At 45.7% G+C, this 17,934-nt stretch overlaps 1 protein-coding gene across 3 annotated transcripts in view; it reads right to left on the bottom strand.

The window, feature by feature from the left end:
- Positions 1-17,934, bottom strand: part of VRK2 (VRK serine/threonine kinase 2) — an 80,857-nt gene that overhangs the window by 23,468 nt on the left and 39,455 nt on the right. For all 3 annotated transcript variants that reach the window (XM_081001053.1, XM_081001051.1, XM_081001052.1), the window contains exon 9: positions 12,150-12,270. In XM_081001053.1, the coding sequence (XP_080857179.1) occupies positions 12,150-12,270 (121 nt within the window). The remainder of the gene's footprint in view (positions 1-12,149; positions 12,271-17,934) is intronic.

Here is a 17,934-nt window from a genome sequence, read left to right as displayed (position 1 = left end):
GCAATTTGATCTTTATTTGCAAAGCTTTACAATGCCCATAAACCACTTAAGAGATTTTAAGCGGCATATAAATTGCCTAAATGAGTACATTAAATAATTACTTTTCCCATCCTATTTTCATATGATGATTTTAGCTTCTTAAAAAAAACCTACATAGCCATTTTTTTGGAACTTTAATAAAAAAAAGATTAAAAATAAAACTTTAAAGAAAGAGATGGTGGACCAATAGCAGGTTCCATTTCTTGCTAGGAAGTCCAAGCGGCCTTCACTTTTTGGTAAGACATTCCGTAGGGACTCAAAAACTCCTGCACCAGTTTACAGAAATGTCAATTCACCAGGGGTGCCAATGCTCCATCATGTATATTTTGTTGACACTATGTGTGCGTACACACATACACACACACACACACACACACACACACACACACACACACTGTTCCCAATACTGAAATTTCAGAATCCCTAAATCATCTTTCATTCCTTACTGGCCTTATCAGTCAGCCAGAGAGCAAAAAGGGGAATAGGGACATTTTAGCACTTGATATTGGTTCGTGCAAGGGACGTGGGTGGCGCTGTGGGTTAAACCACAGAGCCTAGGACTTGCCGATCAGAAGGTTGCGGTTTGAATCCATGTGACAGGGTGAGCTCCCATTGTTCGGTCCCTGCTCCTGCCAACCTAGCAGTTCGAAAGCACGTCAAAAGTGCAAGTAGATAAACAGGTACCGCTCCGGCGGGAAGGTAAATGGCATTTCCATGTGCTGCTCTGGTTCGCCAGAAGCGGCTTAGTCATGCTGGCCACATGACCTGGAAGCTGTAGGCTGGCTCCCTCAGCCAATAAAACAAGATGAGCGCCGCAACCCCAGAGTCGGCCACGACTGGACCTAATGGTCAGGGGTCCCTTTACCTTTACGGATTCGTGCAGCAGACAACCCTGTCCTGACTTTCTACTCCCAGTGTATAGTCCGGATTCTGCACAGAGAGAAGAGGGAGCAACAGAAACGAGAGGCAAGAGCCTAGCCCTAGATTATCCCATCTGCTTGCCAAGAAGGCTATGACAGATTTCACACATTATAGTAAGAGCAGATTTGAGTAAGCATGAAAACCAGATCAGGTTTGTTTGTTTGTTGATGGCTATGCCAGTTGAGGCAGACGGAATCTGTAGTCCAAAATATCTGCAGGGCACGAGGTTGGGGAAGGCTGTCCTAAAGTGTGATAAATACAAGAGTCTTATGCCTTTCCATATGTGGTGTGGATGATAGGAACATTGGTTGACCAAAATGCTTTGCAGTTGGCATCAGTCTGCCTTGGGAGACATTGGAACAGTGTGCCTTTGGGGGTAAAGTCAAGGTGTTGGATGGAGGCATGGGAAAGACTGTGGAACACAGACATAAAATCTGCAGCATGTTATGATTTAAGAGAAAACTATAGGGGAATGTTATACAGATGGTATCAAACACCAAGTAGATTGGCAAACATATAAATCAAAATTGAATTATGTGCTGGAAATGCAAAGGGAAAGAAGGTACCTTTTTCCATATGTAGTGGTCTTGTAATAAGGTTAAAGATTACTGGGAAATGATATATAATGAATTGAAAAAGAAGTTAGCATTTGTAAAGAAGAAGAAAAAGAAGCTGAAGCTGAAGCTTTTATCTTGGGAATTATGCGATCAGAGTTACCTAAACAAAATAATAATAATAATAATAATAATAATGCCCAGCTCATCTGGCTGGTTTTTCCCCAGCCACTCTGGGCGGCTTCCAGCAGAAATTTATGTCATTGGTGGTGAGCATCACATTCTCCCATGCCCTTTTGGAGAGGCAAGCCATTGCCGCAGCTTCTTTGCCAATATGCTTGTCCAGAACTACCTCAATGGAGACATTGCTGGTGATGGTGGAACCCAGGCAGGCAAAATCGTCTCCCACCTTAAGTGTGTGGTCACTAATGCTGATGCGTGGAGTGCAGGTGATGCTCTGACCCAGGACGTTGGGTCTTTGTAAGGCTGAGACCAAACTCCATGCAGCCTTGGACAAAATGGTTGATGAGGCTCTGCAGAGCTTTTTCTTATCGCTGTACTGAACTGAAACCGAACATAAAAAAAGATCTTTGCTGGATCAGAGCAAAGGACCTTCGACCATTCTGTTCTCACAGCAGCCAATGAGACACCTATGGAAAGTCTGGAAGCAGGACCTGAGCACAAAATAAGTCTCCCAATTTCAAGCAAGAAGCATTCGGTGGAGGTAGAACACAACCACTGCAGCCAGAAGCCTTTGACAGCTTCATCCTCCAAGTTAGTGGACATTACTGTATTTTGTGGCAGTCAATTCCAATTTAACTATGTGCTGTGTGGAACAGAACTTCCTTTGTCCTGAATTTAGCGTAATCGGATGGCCCTGGGTTCTAGAAACATGAGGAGTGATGTGGACTAAGCAAGCCTGCATGGAGATTTCCCCAGATCTTTCTTTTCCAGTTTTTCTCCTGTTTCGTAAATTCATTCGTAACAACGAACGGAGACCAATATCAAATACCGCATTAGACAAGCCTGGCAGTTTGCTTACTAAATGCAAGTAAAAGAAACATGGTAAATTAGATCACCCTCTAGGGCATCAGAAGATGTTCCGATGTAAACTTAAAAATCTCAGAGGCAAATTATGTTATTCAAATGGTCCTAATTTGCATAGGATGTGTTTTTTCCCCCAGATTGTAAGAGTGGGAGAAATAAACCTCTATCTGTTTGCTCCACACCATACTAAACGGGTTTGGAAGCACTGCTTTAGATTGGAAAAAATGATAACCAAATCCAGGATGCTTCACGAAAACAAGAGCACATGCTCTCCTTTAAAGTTTAGCCCCTTGTCACAAAATACAAAGCTGTGCACATCGGCACCTAAAGAGCCACGACGATATTCAACTCAAGCAGCAACGTAGGAAGTGTGTTTCACTAGTGAGGTCAGCCAACGTACACGACACTCCCTCACACTGAGGCTGCCCAGAGGGGGATTTCAGCTTAGTCCTGTTGACTGATGAGCAGTGTTTGGCCAAACCGGGGTTTAAGAATGTGGTGCCCTCCAGTTCCCATCATCCTTGACCACTGGGCAAGCTGGTTGTGGCTGATGGGAGTTAGGAGCCAGTGTGGTCTAGTGGTTAAGAGAGGTGTACTCATAATCTGGTGAACCGGGTTCGCTTCCCCGCTCCTCCACATGCAGCTGCTGGGTGACCTTGGGCTAGTCACACTTCTCTGAAGTCTCTCAGCCCCACTCACCTCACAGAGTGTTTGTTGTGGGGGAGGAAGGGAAAGGAGAATGTTAGTCGATTTGAGACTCCTTCGGGTAGTGATAAAGCGGGATATCAAATCCAAACTCTTCTTCTTCTTAGGAGATCGGCAACACCTGGAGGCAGGGCCGTCTTACCCATAGGCACTAGGGGTGTGGGGCACCCGGGCGCCGGACTCTCAAGGGCACCAGGCTGAGAGTCCAGGGCCTGAGAGTTGAGTCTGGGGAAGAGGCAGCCCATCGGTCAGAGTGCCGTGGCGGACTCTTCTGCTGCAGCTGGCTCTGTGCCACGAGTTTGGGGGCAAGTGAGCTAGCGAGGCGCTGAGGCGGCCAGCCGCCTCTGCCCTCCTGCGCACCTGGGATTGGCGTAGGGCCATGGAGAGGCCCGCCTGTGGGGAGGCCCACACAGTACATTTCTGAGCACAATGCAAAGTGTTGGTGTTGACCTTTAAAGCCCTAAACGGCCGCGGCCCAGCATACCTGAAGGAGCGTCTCCACCCCCATCGTTCTGCCTGGACGCTGAGGTCCAGCGCCGAGGGCCTTCTGGTGGTTCCCTCACTGCAAGAAGCTAAGCTACAGGGAACCAGGCAGAGGGCCTTCTCGGTAGTGGCACCTGCCCTGTGGAACGCCCTCCCATCAGATGTCAAAGAGATAAACAACTACCTGACATTTAGAAGACATCTGAAGGCAGCCCTGTTCAGGGAAGTTTTTAATGTGTGACATTTTTATGTATTTTTAATCTTTGTTGGAAGCCGCCCAGAGTGGCTGGGGAAACCCAGCCAGATGGGCGGGGTACAAATGATAAATTGTTATTATGCAGCTTCAGCGGCATAGCGTGGGTTGTCAGCACCCGGGGCAAGGCAAGTAATTTGCGCCCCCTAACCCAGGGCAAGGCAAGTAATTTGCGCCCCCTAACCCGGGGCAAGGCAAGTAATTTGTGCCCCCTAACCCCTAACCTGCCGCCGCTGCCAGCTTCTTCTTGCTGCTGCCTGGGCTGGTCTGGTGTGGTTCTCTCCCGCGCTCAGCGCTGCGCTGGGCGGCCGCTGCACTGTCCCTCCCCCACATAGTCCCTCGCTCTCTCTCCGCACCGCACGCCTGGCACCCACCCCCTCCACAGTGGGCGGCGACCCAGCAGCTCGGATCGGATTCGCACAGCCAGCACTGCAGTGAGAGTGAGTGAGCCAGGTAGGGGCAGAGAGCTGCGAGTGCGAGCACCCCCCCCCCAAGATGTTGCGCCCGGTGCGGCCGGCCCCCCCTGCACCCCCCACGCTACGCCACTGTGCAGCTTACACCACGAGGCGCCCGGCTTTGCTCAGACGCCGACGCTTTGGGCTGGTTTGTTTCGCTGGGCTCCTCTGCTGCTTGCGTTGGTTGCCCACCTCAGGAGCCCGACAACTCTGGGAAACCTTTCCTAAAAACTTTGGGGCATATGCTTAAGACACAGCATTTGCTACCCCTGCCTTTGACAGAGGATCTTCCCAGTCCGGTTACCTGAAATTCTATAATGACATCATTGCTCATGGGGATATCTCAGTTGGTTAGAGCGTGTTGCTGATAACGCCAAGGTTGCAGGTTCGATCAGCTGCATATTTCTGCACTGCAGGGGGTTGGACTAGCTGATCCTGAGGGTCCCTTCCAACTCTATGATTCACTGTTGATAAAATCTTGTGCTCTGCCACTGAGCTGCAACCCTTCCTTCAGCCACCCCATTCTTAAAAATTAAAAGAGGTGCAACACGCACACACAATAGTGTATATGGATTTAGTTTGGAGTCTTGGGGAGGGGGGGAAAGGAAGTATCATCCCTCTAAGGGGTTAATCCTTGGCTGGAGAATTAATAAAGAAGCTTGATGGATTACATTGATTGGATGCTGACTGGCGCTAGGGGTGGTCTGTGAGGGACTCTAATGATCAGAAGTTCTAAAGGAGGGTGGGTGGGAAATAATATATATATTAAACAATACTGTACAAAGTCAACATTTACAGATGCAATCTGTATTATCTGTAGCCTGCAGGCTCACCCCGCTCTCCCCCACCCCCTCTCTCTGCAGAGAGCCAGTGCCAAACTGAATGCACAGATTGATTTCTGCAGATCAGCTCTCCCCATTGTGTACCTCTGTTGTGACTTGCCCTACTTAAAAGTTTGCTGCCTCCACCACTCGCAGCACCTCCATCGCAGCGTTGCCGGTGTTCCAGCGACCGGCTATGCGGGGCCACAAGCAATTAGCTTCCTCAAGTCCCACCAGTAAGAGCAAAAGAGCGACAACAGGCAGTGCATTTAACCAGGGCTAATTACAGTACGCATGCTGGGTGGAGGGGGAAAAGGGAAATGCTAAATGTTTGTGTTTTTTTCCCCCTCCTTACATTCATGAAATGCTTTCCCAAAAGAGATGAGGGGAGGAAACACCCAATAAAATCTCCTTCCAATATCCAAAGCACTGTCACATGGAAGAAGGAACAAGCTTGTTTTCTCCTGCTCTGGAGGGTAGGACTCGAATCCAACTCTATAATTCTTACAGGGGGCAGGAGGAAGCAACAGCATTTAGAACAGGGGTCAGCAAACTCAAGTCCCTGTGACGGAAGAGGCGACTTAAGTGGAACTGGCTGGCATTCCCTTGTCATTGAGCTTAGCAATGTAAGAGGCAGCCTTGCCCAAATACTGCCTCCATCTAGGCAAAGAGAGCTATGCTTTATTTTATTATTTGGAAATCATGAACTGTGGCTAGCCAACTGCAATTCTGACACTGCTTAAATGTGTCAGGTGGGGGGGTGGCACACACTTTAGAGCAGGGGTCAGCAAACTTTTTCAGCAGGGGGCTGGTCCACTGTCCCTCAGACCTTGTGGGGGGCCGGACTATATTTTGAAAAAAATAATAATGAACGAATTCCGATGCCCCACAAACAACCCAGAGATGCATTTTAAATAAAAGCACACATTCTACTCAGGTAAAAACACCAGGCAGGCCCCACAAATAACCCAGAGATCCATTTTAAATAAAAGGGCACATTCTGCTCATGTAAAAACACGCTGATTCCCAGATCGTCCGCAGGCTGGATTTAGAAGGCGATTGGGCCGAATCCGCCCCCCAGGCTTTAGTTTGCCTATCCATGATTTAGAACATTAAATGACTGCAGGAAAGTTACCAAACTAAGCATACATTTGTGTGGGTAGGCTGTGGCTCTCTGGACATTGTTGGGACTCCAACTCCCATGAGCCTCAGACGGCACAAGGGATGCTGGGAGCTGTAGTTCAGCAACACTCATGCTGGTAGCTTCGAGAACACTGTCCAACCATCTCGTCCTCTGTCGTCCCCTTCTCCTTGTGCCCTCCATCTTTCCCAACATCAGGGTCTTTTCCAGGGAGTCTTCTCTTCTCATGAGGTGGCCAAAATATTGGAGTCTCAGCTTCAGGATCTGTCCTTCCAGTGAGTACTCACGGCTGATTTCCTTCAGAATGGATAGGTTTGGTCTTCCTTAATTTCATGCAATTTAACTGCTAGTCCTTGGTCCTGATCAAGCTGCAGAGATATTCATGGCCTTTATATCCGAGTTTGATCCCTGGGATCATCTGCAGGAGTGTCGTTGGCCGTTCCCCAGGTTGGCTTGGTTCCTTTGACAATAAGAAACTAACCCCCCCCCCCCCCAGTTATTGACCCAGAATTATGGGATGCTCTGCCAACAGTGATTCAATAGCCACTTTCCGTCTCTGCTTTTAAATGCTTGCTGGAAACTTTTCTATTCTGTCAGGCTTCTGTGGGCAATTAGGAACACACCTTTCTGCAACAGTTAGCTGATTTCTAACTTTTTATATAGTTTTACTGTGCGGTTTTATGCATAATTTGTTGCAAACTGCTTGGAGATTTTTCTACGAACAGCAGTACGTATTTTTATAACTACCTAGCTATGCCCTTTGAGCCAATGGAACAAGTGAGCTACCTTTCTTCTGCTTTCCAGAGGGGCTGTTCAGCCACGACGACTTTCAACGTGATTTGCGTGGTGGTGGAGGGTAGATAATACTTTGTTCCAAAGTTTAGTTTACGGACAGATTTTAAACATTGCTTTTAGGAAACAAGATCCCCTTGATTCTTAACCCTTAAAATGTCCTGGGTTGGTACATATACAGGATGAAATCATAGCCATATAGGAAATATGAGAGACACAGAGAGAAAGAGGCAAATTTCACAGAGATTTCTCTTTGCTTTGCCCAATTCCGCTTCCTTAAAGATCATACGCAGGGCTGTATGTAATTTCACACTTAAAAATAAACCCGACCTTTGGCAGCAAAGTAGCCAAAACCCCACACCAAAGAAAAAAGAAAAAAAGGCAGAATTGAGCAGGCTGGATCAAATTTCATCAAATCAAGCTGGCATGCCACTGTGATACACTGCACAGCATGTTGGGACTAGGCAAACCCGGGTTCGAATCCTCATTCAGCTATAAACAGCTGGCTTAGATTACACTGGGACATAAACAGCCTGTTTATCTTTGCAGGGCTGTTGTGAAAGCAACATGCGACCCAGCCAGCCAGCCATTGCTGGAGAAAACAGTGGGGTTTATACAGTCATAGGTAAAGGTAAAGGGACCCCTGACCATTAGGTCCAGTCGTGGCCGACTCTGGGGTCGCTTCCCGCCAGAGTGGTACCTATTTATCTACTTGCACTTTGACGTGCTTTCGAACTGCTAGGTTGGCAGGAGCAGGGACCGAGCAACAGGAGCTCACCCCGTCGTGGGGATTCGAACCGCCAACCTTCTGATCGGCAAGTCCTAGGCTCTGTGGTTTAACCCACAGCACCACCCGCGTCCTTGTCATGCCTTGGGTTAAAGACGCTTCAGGTTAAATCTTTTCTGGTTGCGTCCCGTGGCGACCCGGAAGTACCGGAAAGGGTTTCTTCCGGGTTTCGCCATTCATGCATGCGCAGACACTCAAAATGACGTCACGTGCATGTGCAGAAGCGGCGAATCGCGACCCGCACACGCGCAGATGCACAGACGTGGGTTGCATTCTGCTCAGGTTGCGAACGGGGCTCCGGAATGGATCCCGTTCACAACCAGAGGTACCACTGTACAGTGGTACCTCGGGTTATTACATACGCTTCAGGTTACATACACTTCAGGTTACAGACTCCGCTAACCCAGAAACAGGACCTCGGGTTAAGAACTTTGCTTCAGGATGAGAACAGAAATTTTGAGGAGGTGGAACGGTGGCAGCTAAAGTGGTACCTCAGTTTAAGAACAGTTTCAGGTTAAGAACGGACCTTCAGAACGAATTAAGTACTTAACCCGAGATACCACTGTATAGGCAATTTGTACACCTCGATCAAATTCGGTCTGAAAGAAAGACTCTCAGGAAGAATGATGTCAATTCAGCAAATGCCAAATGTGAGGGCAGATGTAGAAATCAACCATGGGCAGAGCCCAGCCTTGCACTGCATAATTCAATGGTGCTAGTTCTCCAGCTCTAACTTTGCACCAGATTTTTACATTTTTAAAAACAAGCATTTAAAAAGCATTTTTTAAAAACAAGCTGGAAGAGACTGACAAATTTGTCAGTTTCAGTTCCTCGGGGGTTTTTTCCCAATTTTAAATTCAAGTTTCTGACATTTCTGAATTATTATTATTATTAAAAATAGTCCTAGCCAAAATTTGGCAGCATTTCTCCCAATATGCATTAATAATAATAATAATAATAATAATAATAATAATAATTTATTATTTCTACCCCGCCCATCTGGCTGGGCCTCCCCAGCCACTCTGGGCGGCTTCCATAGAAACAATAAATACAGTAAAATATCACACGTTAAAAACTTCCCTGAACAGGGCTGCCTTAAGATGTCTTCTGAATGTCAGGTAGTTGTTTATCGCTTTGACATCTGATGGGAGGGCGTTCCACAGGGCGGGTGCCACTACCAAGAAGGCCCTCTGCCTGGTTCCCTGTAGCTTTGCTTCTCGCAATGAGGGAACCGCCAGAAGGCCCTCGGCGCTGGACCTCAGCGTCCGGGCAGAACGATGGGGGTGGAGACGCTCCTTCAGGTATACTGGACCGAGGCCGTTTAGGGCTTTAAAGGTCAGCACCAACACTTTGAATTGTGCTCGGAAACGTACTGGGAGCCAATGTAGGTCTTTCAAGACCGGTGTTATATGGTCTCGGCGGCTGCCCCCAGTCACCAGTCTAGCTGCCGCATTCTGGATTAGTTGTAGTTTCCGAGTCACCTTCAAAGGTAGCCCCACGTAGAGCGCATTGCAGTAGTCCAAGCGGGAGATAACCAGAGCATGCACCACTCTGGCGAGACAGTCCGCAGGCAGATAGGGTCTCAGCCTATGTACCAGATGGAGCTGGTAAACAGCTGCCCTGGACACAGATTTGACCTGTGCCTCCATGGACAGCTGTGAGTCCAAAATGACTCCCAGGCTGCTTGATTTTAAAAAAATCAAGACTTTTTACAGCTATTTTAACTTCATAATAGTTAAAATAGCAACCTGGTAAGAATTATGAAATAACATAAATAAATAAAAAGAGTAAGATAAACAGTACAACATACACACACACACACACACACCAGGGTACAGAGTTAATACTTCATAAAACAAGGAACATTCCCAAGAGACTACAGTGATTTAGATGTTACAACAGAAACCAACCTGATAAAGAAAAATACAAAGCAAATGTTATGAATATCAAAAAAGGGTCATATTTTATTGGAACTTGCCATCCCCATGACTGGCCTGTCATATAAGTTAGAAATGGCTACCAAACAGAGGTAAAATCCGTAGCTTTAGCTGCACCTCAAGATACTCTTAATTTATAAGTCAATCTTTCAGTAATGAGAATAAACATTAAATATTTGGTTCAATAAAGTAAAAAATAAATAAAAATAAAAGCTCCGAGAAATCCTTCCAGCCCTGTGATATGGTCAAGCGAGCAGCTACTAATAGCAACGAATATAAGTGGTTTACATAATTAAATCCATATTTGACTCATCAAAGTTGGGTTTTTAAAAAGCAATTTGGGGTTTAAAGGCACCAGTGCGCCTATTATTTCAGAAATTTCCTTCATGACGCCTTCCCAAAATTTGCACACAAGTTTGTAAGACCACCACATGTAAGACCACCACATAGGTTCCCCTTTCGTTCTGAATGCAATTTTGCCTAACGTACACATTAGGGCATTGCTGGAAATTAAGAACGTTAGCAACTAGTCCAGGATCCTGTTCTCACAGTGGCCAACCAGATTTTTATTCTTATTACGTATTTATACCCCGCCATTTTCCCTGATGGGACTCAAAAGACGTCTCACAAATATAAACAAGGATCAGTAAAGACATAGAAAATAAGACCAATTGTTTTTTGAAAGCAATATTACAAGTAGGGAGGGGCACAGTTGCGTTCAGATCATGATAGCAGGCTTCCCACTGAAATATCTGTTTGGCCACTTTGAGAAGAGGATGCTGGACTAGATGGGACTGATCCAGAATGGGATGCCTGTGTTTCAATTTGCATGTTGTTGCGGGAAGGGCATATCAGGGAGCTGCTGGAAATTGAACCTGCAACCTCATGCATGCCGAGTTACGGATTCCTCCCCAATAATTGATAACAAATCACTGTCATCTGCCTGCTAGCCAGAGCAAGGCTCAGGACAGACTGGCCCATATCTGTGGAGCAACAGCTACAGGTGATTTGTGTCCTTTCTCTACGAAGACTACAAAGGGCTCATGCAATGGCAGCTCTGATCATAAACTCATTTAGATTGTCAGCTGTCCAATGGAATAGACAATGCAAGAGAGGGGTGACCCTCCCCACCCTGCAATAAGGAATATACCTTAACCCCGACCCCACCCCCCGCAGCTGCTCCCCATTCCTAGACCTCTGTGGTTATGTAAAGAAAAGGCACTTTTCATTTACTGAATCATACACTGGAAATTAAGAAGAAGAAGAAGAAGAAGAAGAAGAAGAAGAGGAGGAGGAGGAGGAGTTTGGATTTGATATCCCGTCTTTGACTCCCTTTAAGGAGTCTCAAAGCAGCTAACATTCTCCTTTCCCTTCCTCCCCCACAACAAACACTCTGTGAGGTGAGTGGGGCTGAGAGACTTCAAAGAAGTGTGACTGGCCCAAGGTCACCCAGCAGCTGCATGTGGAGGAGTGGAGACGCAAACCCGGTTCCCCAGATTACGAGACTACCGCTCTTAACCACTACACCATATTGGCTCTCAAATTAAATGAGGTTGCAATCCTAAGCATGGTTCCTTGAAAGTTAAATTAGTCAAAATCACATTAAGAGTTACTCCAGATAATGCATGTTTAGCAATGTGGGGAGGGTGCGTTTGTTAACATGAAGTGCACTAATATCTGTCTTCTGGAAATCTAGCAATGGGAGAGTGCTCACCCCGCTCTCCAGAAATGCACACCCACCCTTGTGGCCAGCACTGTTCTCTGGTTTCCTGACCATTTGAGAGCTATTTTGCAGAATTGTAGAGTTGGAAAGGGACCGCAAGGGTCATCCAGTCCAACCCCCTGCAATGCCAGAATCTTTTTGCCCAATGTGGGTTTTGAACCCGCAACCCTGAGATTAAGACTTGTGGAATTGTTGAAGGAAATACCTATCTCTTTCAGTTAGGAACACTGGAGCAGGTATCTCAATGTTGTCGGCACTGAATGGCAACAGCTCTCCTCCAGGGTTTCAGACAGAGGACGTTCCCTTACCTGGAGATGCCAGCGTTCGAACTCAGAACCTTCTGCACACAAAGCAAACGCCCCTGCGATCCTTCCCTACCCATTTTACAGATGTAACTGTTTCACCATCATATCCTGCCCTGAGCTTTGGAGGGAGGTGAGAATACCCCAAAATACGTATTAAATAAATCATGCTTCTGTTTTTGTTTTTACTTTGCTTTTGCATCCCGGACAGCGTCGGGGTTCCTCAAATTCCGATCCCAGGGCAGATTCCCACACATCCACTGGAGCATGCAGAAGCCAAGAATTTCAAGGTCTCCTCGTCTGGATGGAGCTAAAAGGAGAGAGAAAGGGAGGGAGAGAAGGAATGTAAAAGAGCACTTTTAAAAGGTGGGGATGGAAAGAGACGGGGGTGATGTTCAGTTGGTCCCCCTTTTTTGTGAGGGAGGGAAAGGGAGAAATGGAAAAGGCAGTAACTTGAATCTGCAGTTTGATGCAGCAGAGCAACAGGCAGAATCGCGTTCTGTTTGTTCAGCTGCCCCACGAACTCCGAACGGCCCCAAATTTTGGCTGCGGCCCACAGACAGGCCAGGATTTGTTGCTGCTGAGAGAGGAGAGGGTCAGTTTCCTCACCTCCTCAGACTCCATCCTTCCCTTTAGCTTGGCCTGTCACATGAACTTGATCCCCGTGGCCTCTGACATGCTCCAGACAGCCCATAACCCAGCACCGACACTTTCTGCAAGAGCCAGGCAGTAAAACAAAGAAATAAATGTCTGCTGCTAAATTGCTAACACATGTTTCGGGAAGTCCATGGGGTCCACACTGGTCATGTGGAGACCCTTCGAGAGCAGACTAAACAGAGATGGCCTTCCCTGCTCCAGCGCGCAAGAGGCGTCTACCGGTGGAAGGCAAGGCAACAGTGCGCTCTAGTGGACAGACGAACTCCGGCAAAGATGCACAGGGAACTTCCCTCGCATCGGCTGAAATCATAAAGCCCACCTGGCTCTCTGAGCGAAACTGCTTCTCAAAATTCAAACTTGGCTTTTGTTTCCAAAGCCTCGGACGCAAACAGTTTGAAGGGGCACAGTCAACTGCGGCTGGCCTAAGCGGCAAGTTGAATTAAACATATGCATGCAACACACACACACACACACACACACACACACCCTCTCTCTTTTCTCCTAGCAACATTAAACCCAAAACACGTATTTGCAGGCAGATAGCTGAAAATCGCACGACAGAACGGTTATTCCCAAGGGCAGAGGTCATGTGCACGGAAGAAAAGAGTCAGGCACACATTATAATCCCGAGATCTCCGACATCCATGGCCGTTTTAAGCTTCATTCTCAAAACAAAGATTGCGGGAGCAAAAGGAGAATTCTGCATATTTGAAGCTTGCTCTTGGATTTAGGGCACACTCAGGCATGCTGTTTGTTGAACATTCACCCAGGGAGAATAGATGACTGGCTATTTTACAAAAATTCATCCCAATTTCTTCAAGGGGCGGTAAAGTGATTTTGCATCCAAGCAAGTTTTGCTTCTCGGTGCATTCTTGCAAAAGGTCCGATCTTTGGGGAGGTGAAAAGGAGGTTTGTTGTGCAAGACCTCTCAATGAACTACAATTGTGAAAGCTGAATTTGCCAGGATGCGACTTAATCCCAGCTAAAAACAGCCAACAGTCTGGAAGCATCCATATAACAGAAAGAGGGAGGGTTGAAGCTAGGGGAGAGAAAACTAGCCACAAATGCTTTGACAAAATCCGTTATTAAGAATTGTGCATTTGCACTGAATTTCAGTGCAAGTTTCAGTTTTGGTTATTTTGACGGTGCAATGTTTTCCCAACCTCTCTATTTGCATCCTGCTCTAAGAACAGGAGAGCTCGTGTTTAGCGAGGGATGCAGGAAAGTACCAGAGACTGATGATGACCCTCGGAGGATGTGGCTGTTAACCCAACAGGTTCTATATTATGAACTTTCATTACAGGAATTCCAACAGAGACCCCCTCAGCACTCTTTTTAATTATAAGAGGTGACTTCTTGGAAGGCCAGTTCTATGAGACCACCATCCCTGTTATCCCCCTCTTCTCTCTCCCGCACCTCTCTCTGATATGATGAAAGCACATAAATTCTTAACATGTTCTCTCTATATTAACTGCTGCTAGACTATCGGATTATGAAAGGCCCTTCCATCTAGCTGGATGCCATTTTATCCCCCTGGGGGTCGTTTGCATCCTACGCCAGCCTCGGCTGCGTCCGAAAGCCAAAGGCTCGGCGCGTCTTGTATAAAAGCCAGCCGGCCTCGTCTTTTAACACTTGCCATACTGTTGTCGTTTCTCGAGCCGGAGTCGCCGTAATTAAAAGACAGTAGGGCAAAATATTTCCATGCGAGTTCAGGCAGCACTCCTCCCTACACACACACAAACACACACACACACACACACACACACACACACACAGAGAGAGAGAGAGAGAGAGAGAGAGCTTTTCCTGCCCCACAAACCAATTATGTTGCTTCCTTCATCACTCTCACTCCGCTTTCTCCAAAAATGCTGCTCTGGTACCTGTTTTGTCTTTTCCCAGAGGAGCGACAGCTAAATCCTCTGGATGAAAGTTGTCAGAATTATAATGATCCAGTTCTTCCCCCACCTACGCACGTGTGTGTGTGTTTCAGTTTTTTATTAAAGTTTAAAATCCTTACATATGAATTCCAACTTTCAAATGTCTTTGAACTTTTAACTTCTTGCCTTCCCCTCCATGCTGTTCTTAACCCCATCCCATTCACAAATGGCATTCTAATAAACATTTCACCCAAGACATATTTTTATTTCAAATATTATCGTTTTCCTTCCGCTCCTCCCATTTCAAATCCTGCTCGCGATTTCATCTGATATTTTTTTCCAGGTATCCCAAAAAGGGCTTCCATTCCTTCATAAATAGTCTGTCCTGTTGGTTTCTTAATTTTCTGTTAGTTTCACCAGCCCTGAATAGTCCATTAACTTTAAAGTCCATTTTTCTATGTCAATATTATTATTATTATTAAAATTTATATACAACCCTTCGTAGATCTCAGGGTGGCTCACAACATACAAATATTCCTCCTCTACTCCCAACTGAAGATGCAATTTGACACGAAGCCAGGAGGAAACATTAAGCCATTTAAAATCCTGTAGCTAAATTATTGCAACTCTTCTTCAGGAGAAAAAGACCCCAGGGACACAATTTCCCTCCACTTCTGCACACGATGTACCTATATCCAAGCTGCTTTGAAATCTTAAAAAAAAAAAAAAAAGATTCCCCACGATGCATTTTGCTTTGCGGTTTTTAAATGTATTTAAAACTTGCACGTTTGAGACATTTGGGAAGCTGGCATGTTTGCTGTGCTCCCTGTTCCCTGACAGAGAGGAAGAGGGTCACCATTCTTTTATTCACTCTAGTCCTTGTGTGCATTAGCGAGCACACACACACACAAAATAAATAAGTATGCAAACTGCCAAAGATGAGAGGGCGAGAGGAAATTATTAAGGATGCCTTGAGACAACTAAGCTGAACGAGTACCAAATAGAAAGTTGTAATGCAAGGCATTTATCAGCCGCCTTGTGTTATTTGTCAGCCTGCTTCCTTGAATAAAACTCACCTGGTCCTCATTTAAAAGTAAATAACAAAAAGTTACAATTTCTAAGCAAATCATTTCATAATGCATTGATCTGTACCCCCACATCAAAATCCACGCAGTTTTTAACACAAAGGTGGACATATTTCTTTTTCGCTGCATTTCTCCTCAAATCAGACTGTGAGGGCAGAATATTTATACTGTTTTAAAAGAAATATTGGCAAATTATTATGCTGTTACTGGGTGTGGAAGGTTGGTTAAGAATCCAGAGACAGTGTTACTGAGAGCTTCCTGTCAATTTCAAAAAGGATAAATTTCACTGAGGATCGTGTTGCTTCATTTTTAAGATGTCATAAACAAAGTAACAATTCTGATAATTTCATGTCTGGAAAATCCAACACTTCCTCTCTATAATCCGTCACTTTTACAGGCCTATATTTTTCCCAAGGAGAAACCCAACCCTCATTTAGAATCAGATTAAGTTCAATTTCTCTGTGGACAAACCAGAACTACGAAGGGGGGAAAAGTAGGCATTTGAAAATTGTTTTGCTCGTTAACGGCATAATTCTTCAGTGACCGTTCTAAGCCAAGCAAAATAAATTTGTGTGGGGTGGAAGCAGTCCAGGAACGGGAGATGGCACGCACTAAGTAAATGTCCATAAATTGGCACATTTTATAGCTGATGCATACGCAAAATCAGATCAAGCTTAAGAGGAGAATAGCAAGCTTTAGGGAAGCGTCACTACTGGGCAGAGTTTTCTTTTGTTTGACAGCCGTGGCCAAATCATGTCTGTGATGTATAATTTCTAGAAGAATGAAACAAGAGCTCTGCTGAGCGGTATTGGGGGGGGGGATGGCAATTGGCTGTGGGAACTGAAGACACCAAGGTTTAGTAGTCTAATGGTTTCCTAGGAAGGAGCAGAGCTTTAGGGAGTGACAACGCAAGCGCTTTGATGACCTCCCTGCAAACGCAGAATCTGGTCATGCAAAAGGGGGACGTGGCCTTGCAGTTGCGACATTCCTTCCCCCAGGAAATGTGAACGGTCCCAGCAGCCTCAGTTTTCAAGGGGAAACTTTTAGAAGTTTTCCTTTCAATCTGCATTTTATTAATTGCTGCACTCCGGTTAACTTTGACCACCCATTTTAAGAGAGGTGTAATGTGGGTTTTAATTTGATGGTACTATGCATCACATCCTGTTTTGTTTTGTTTTGTTTTAAACCTCTTGGTAAATAAAATAAAGCATCGGCATCTTGAAAATCTCAGCTTTAAGGCTTTCAGTACCAAAAGCTATGGAATAATAAATAAATAATAATAATAATAATAATAATAATAATTTATTATTTGTAACCCGCCCATCTGGTTAGGTTTCCCCAGCCACTCTGGGCGGCTTCCAACAAAGATTAAAAATACATTAAAATGTCACACATTAAAAACTTCCCTGAACAGGGCTGCCTTCAGATGTCTTCTAAATGTCAAATAGTTGTTTGTTTCTTTGACATCTGATGGAAGGGCATTCCACAGATCGGGTGCCACTACTGAGAAGGCCCTCTGCCTGGTTCCCTGTAGCTTTGCTTCTCGTAATGAGGGAACCGCCAGAAGGCCCTCGGCGCTGGACCTCAGCATCCGCGCAGAACGATGGGGGTGGAAACACTCCTTCAGGTATACTGGAAATAAAAGGTTTCAATGTGTGCTGATATCCTGGTGATATTTCAGAAAACAGATCTGGGATTTTTTTGGAGGTGGGCAGGAGGAGATGATATGGTGGTGGTTCTTCAGTGTCACACACAACTCTTTGTATGTAATTCCTTATCCTGAGTAATTATTCTTCTGCAAGCCTCAAAGGGCAAACATGCTTCATTTGCATAATTAATAGAAATAGCACTCATTTTATTTTGATTTAACCCACAACCGCCAAAGCATGGAGTACCCCCATTGTTCTAGTTTCATGGGGCAGGTGGTTTTAAAACAACAACTACAATGTTTGATCCATTTAACCTACTACTGTCCCCAATGACTGGCAGAGACTCTGCAATGCTCTCAAGCTGGGGTCTTTCCAATATCTGCCCCCTGGACTCTTTAACCCTGGATGCCAAGAACTGAACACAAGACCTCATGTGATTTCCTCCCCAAGCTGCAGCCTCCTCCGCTCATGGTCCTCTGAAGCCTGATGTTGGCAACAGTCTTAACAACAGAGATTCTTCTAGGGTGCTCAAAACCACTCTGGGTTTATTTCTAAAGGAAGAATACATAGGAAAGGGGACAGGAGTTGGGAAAGACATGCAGGGTTTTTTTGGTTAAATATCAGCTAAAAATACAACAAATACGCACTCCAAGGTTTTCAAACTGCAGGAGAGATTTCTGGAGTTCCTCAAAAACTGATCAAATGC

The sequence above is a fragment of the Podarcis pityusensis genome (genome assembly GCF_964106645.2).
Source record: "Podarcis pityusensis genome assembly, chromosome: 3".
Classification (NCBI taxonomy): domain Eukaryota; kingdom Metazoa; phylum Chordata; class Lepidosauria; order Squamata; family Lacertidae; genus Podarcis; species Podarcis pityusensis.
This window is presented reverse-complemented; position numbering and strand designations above follow the sequence as displayed.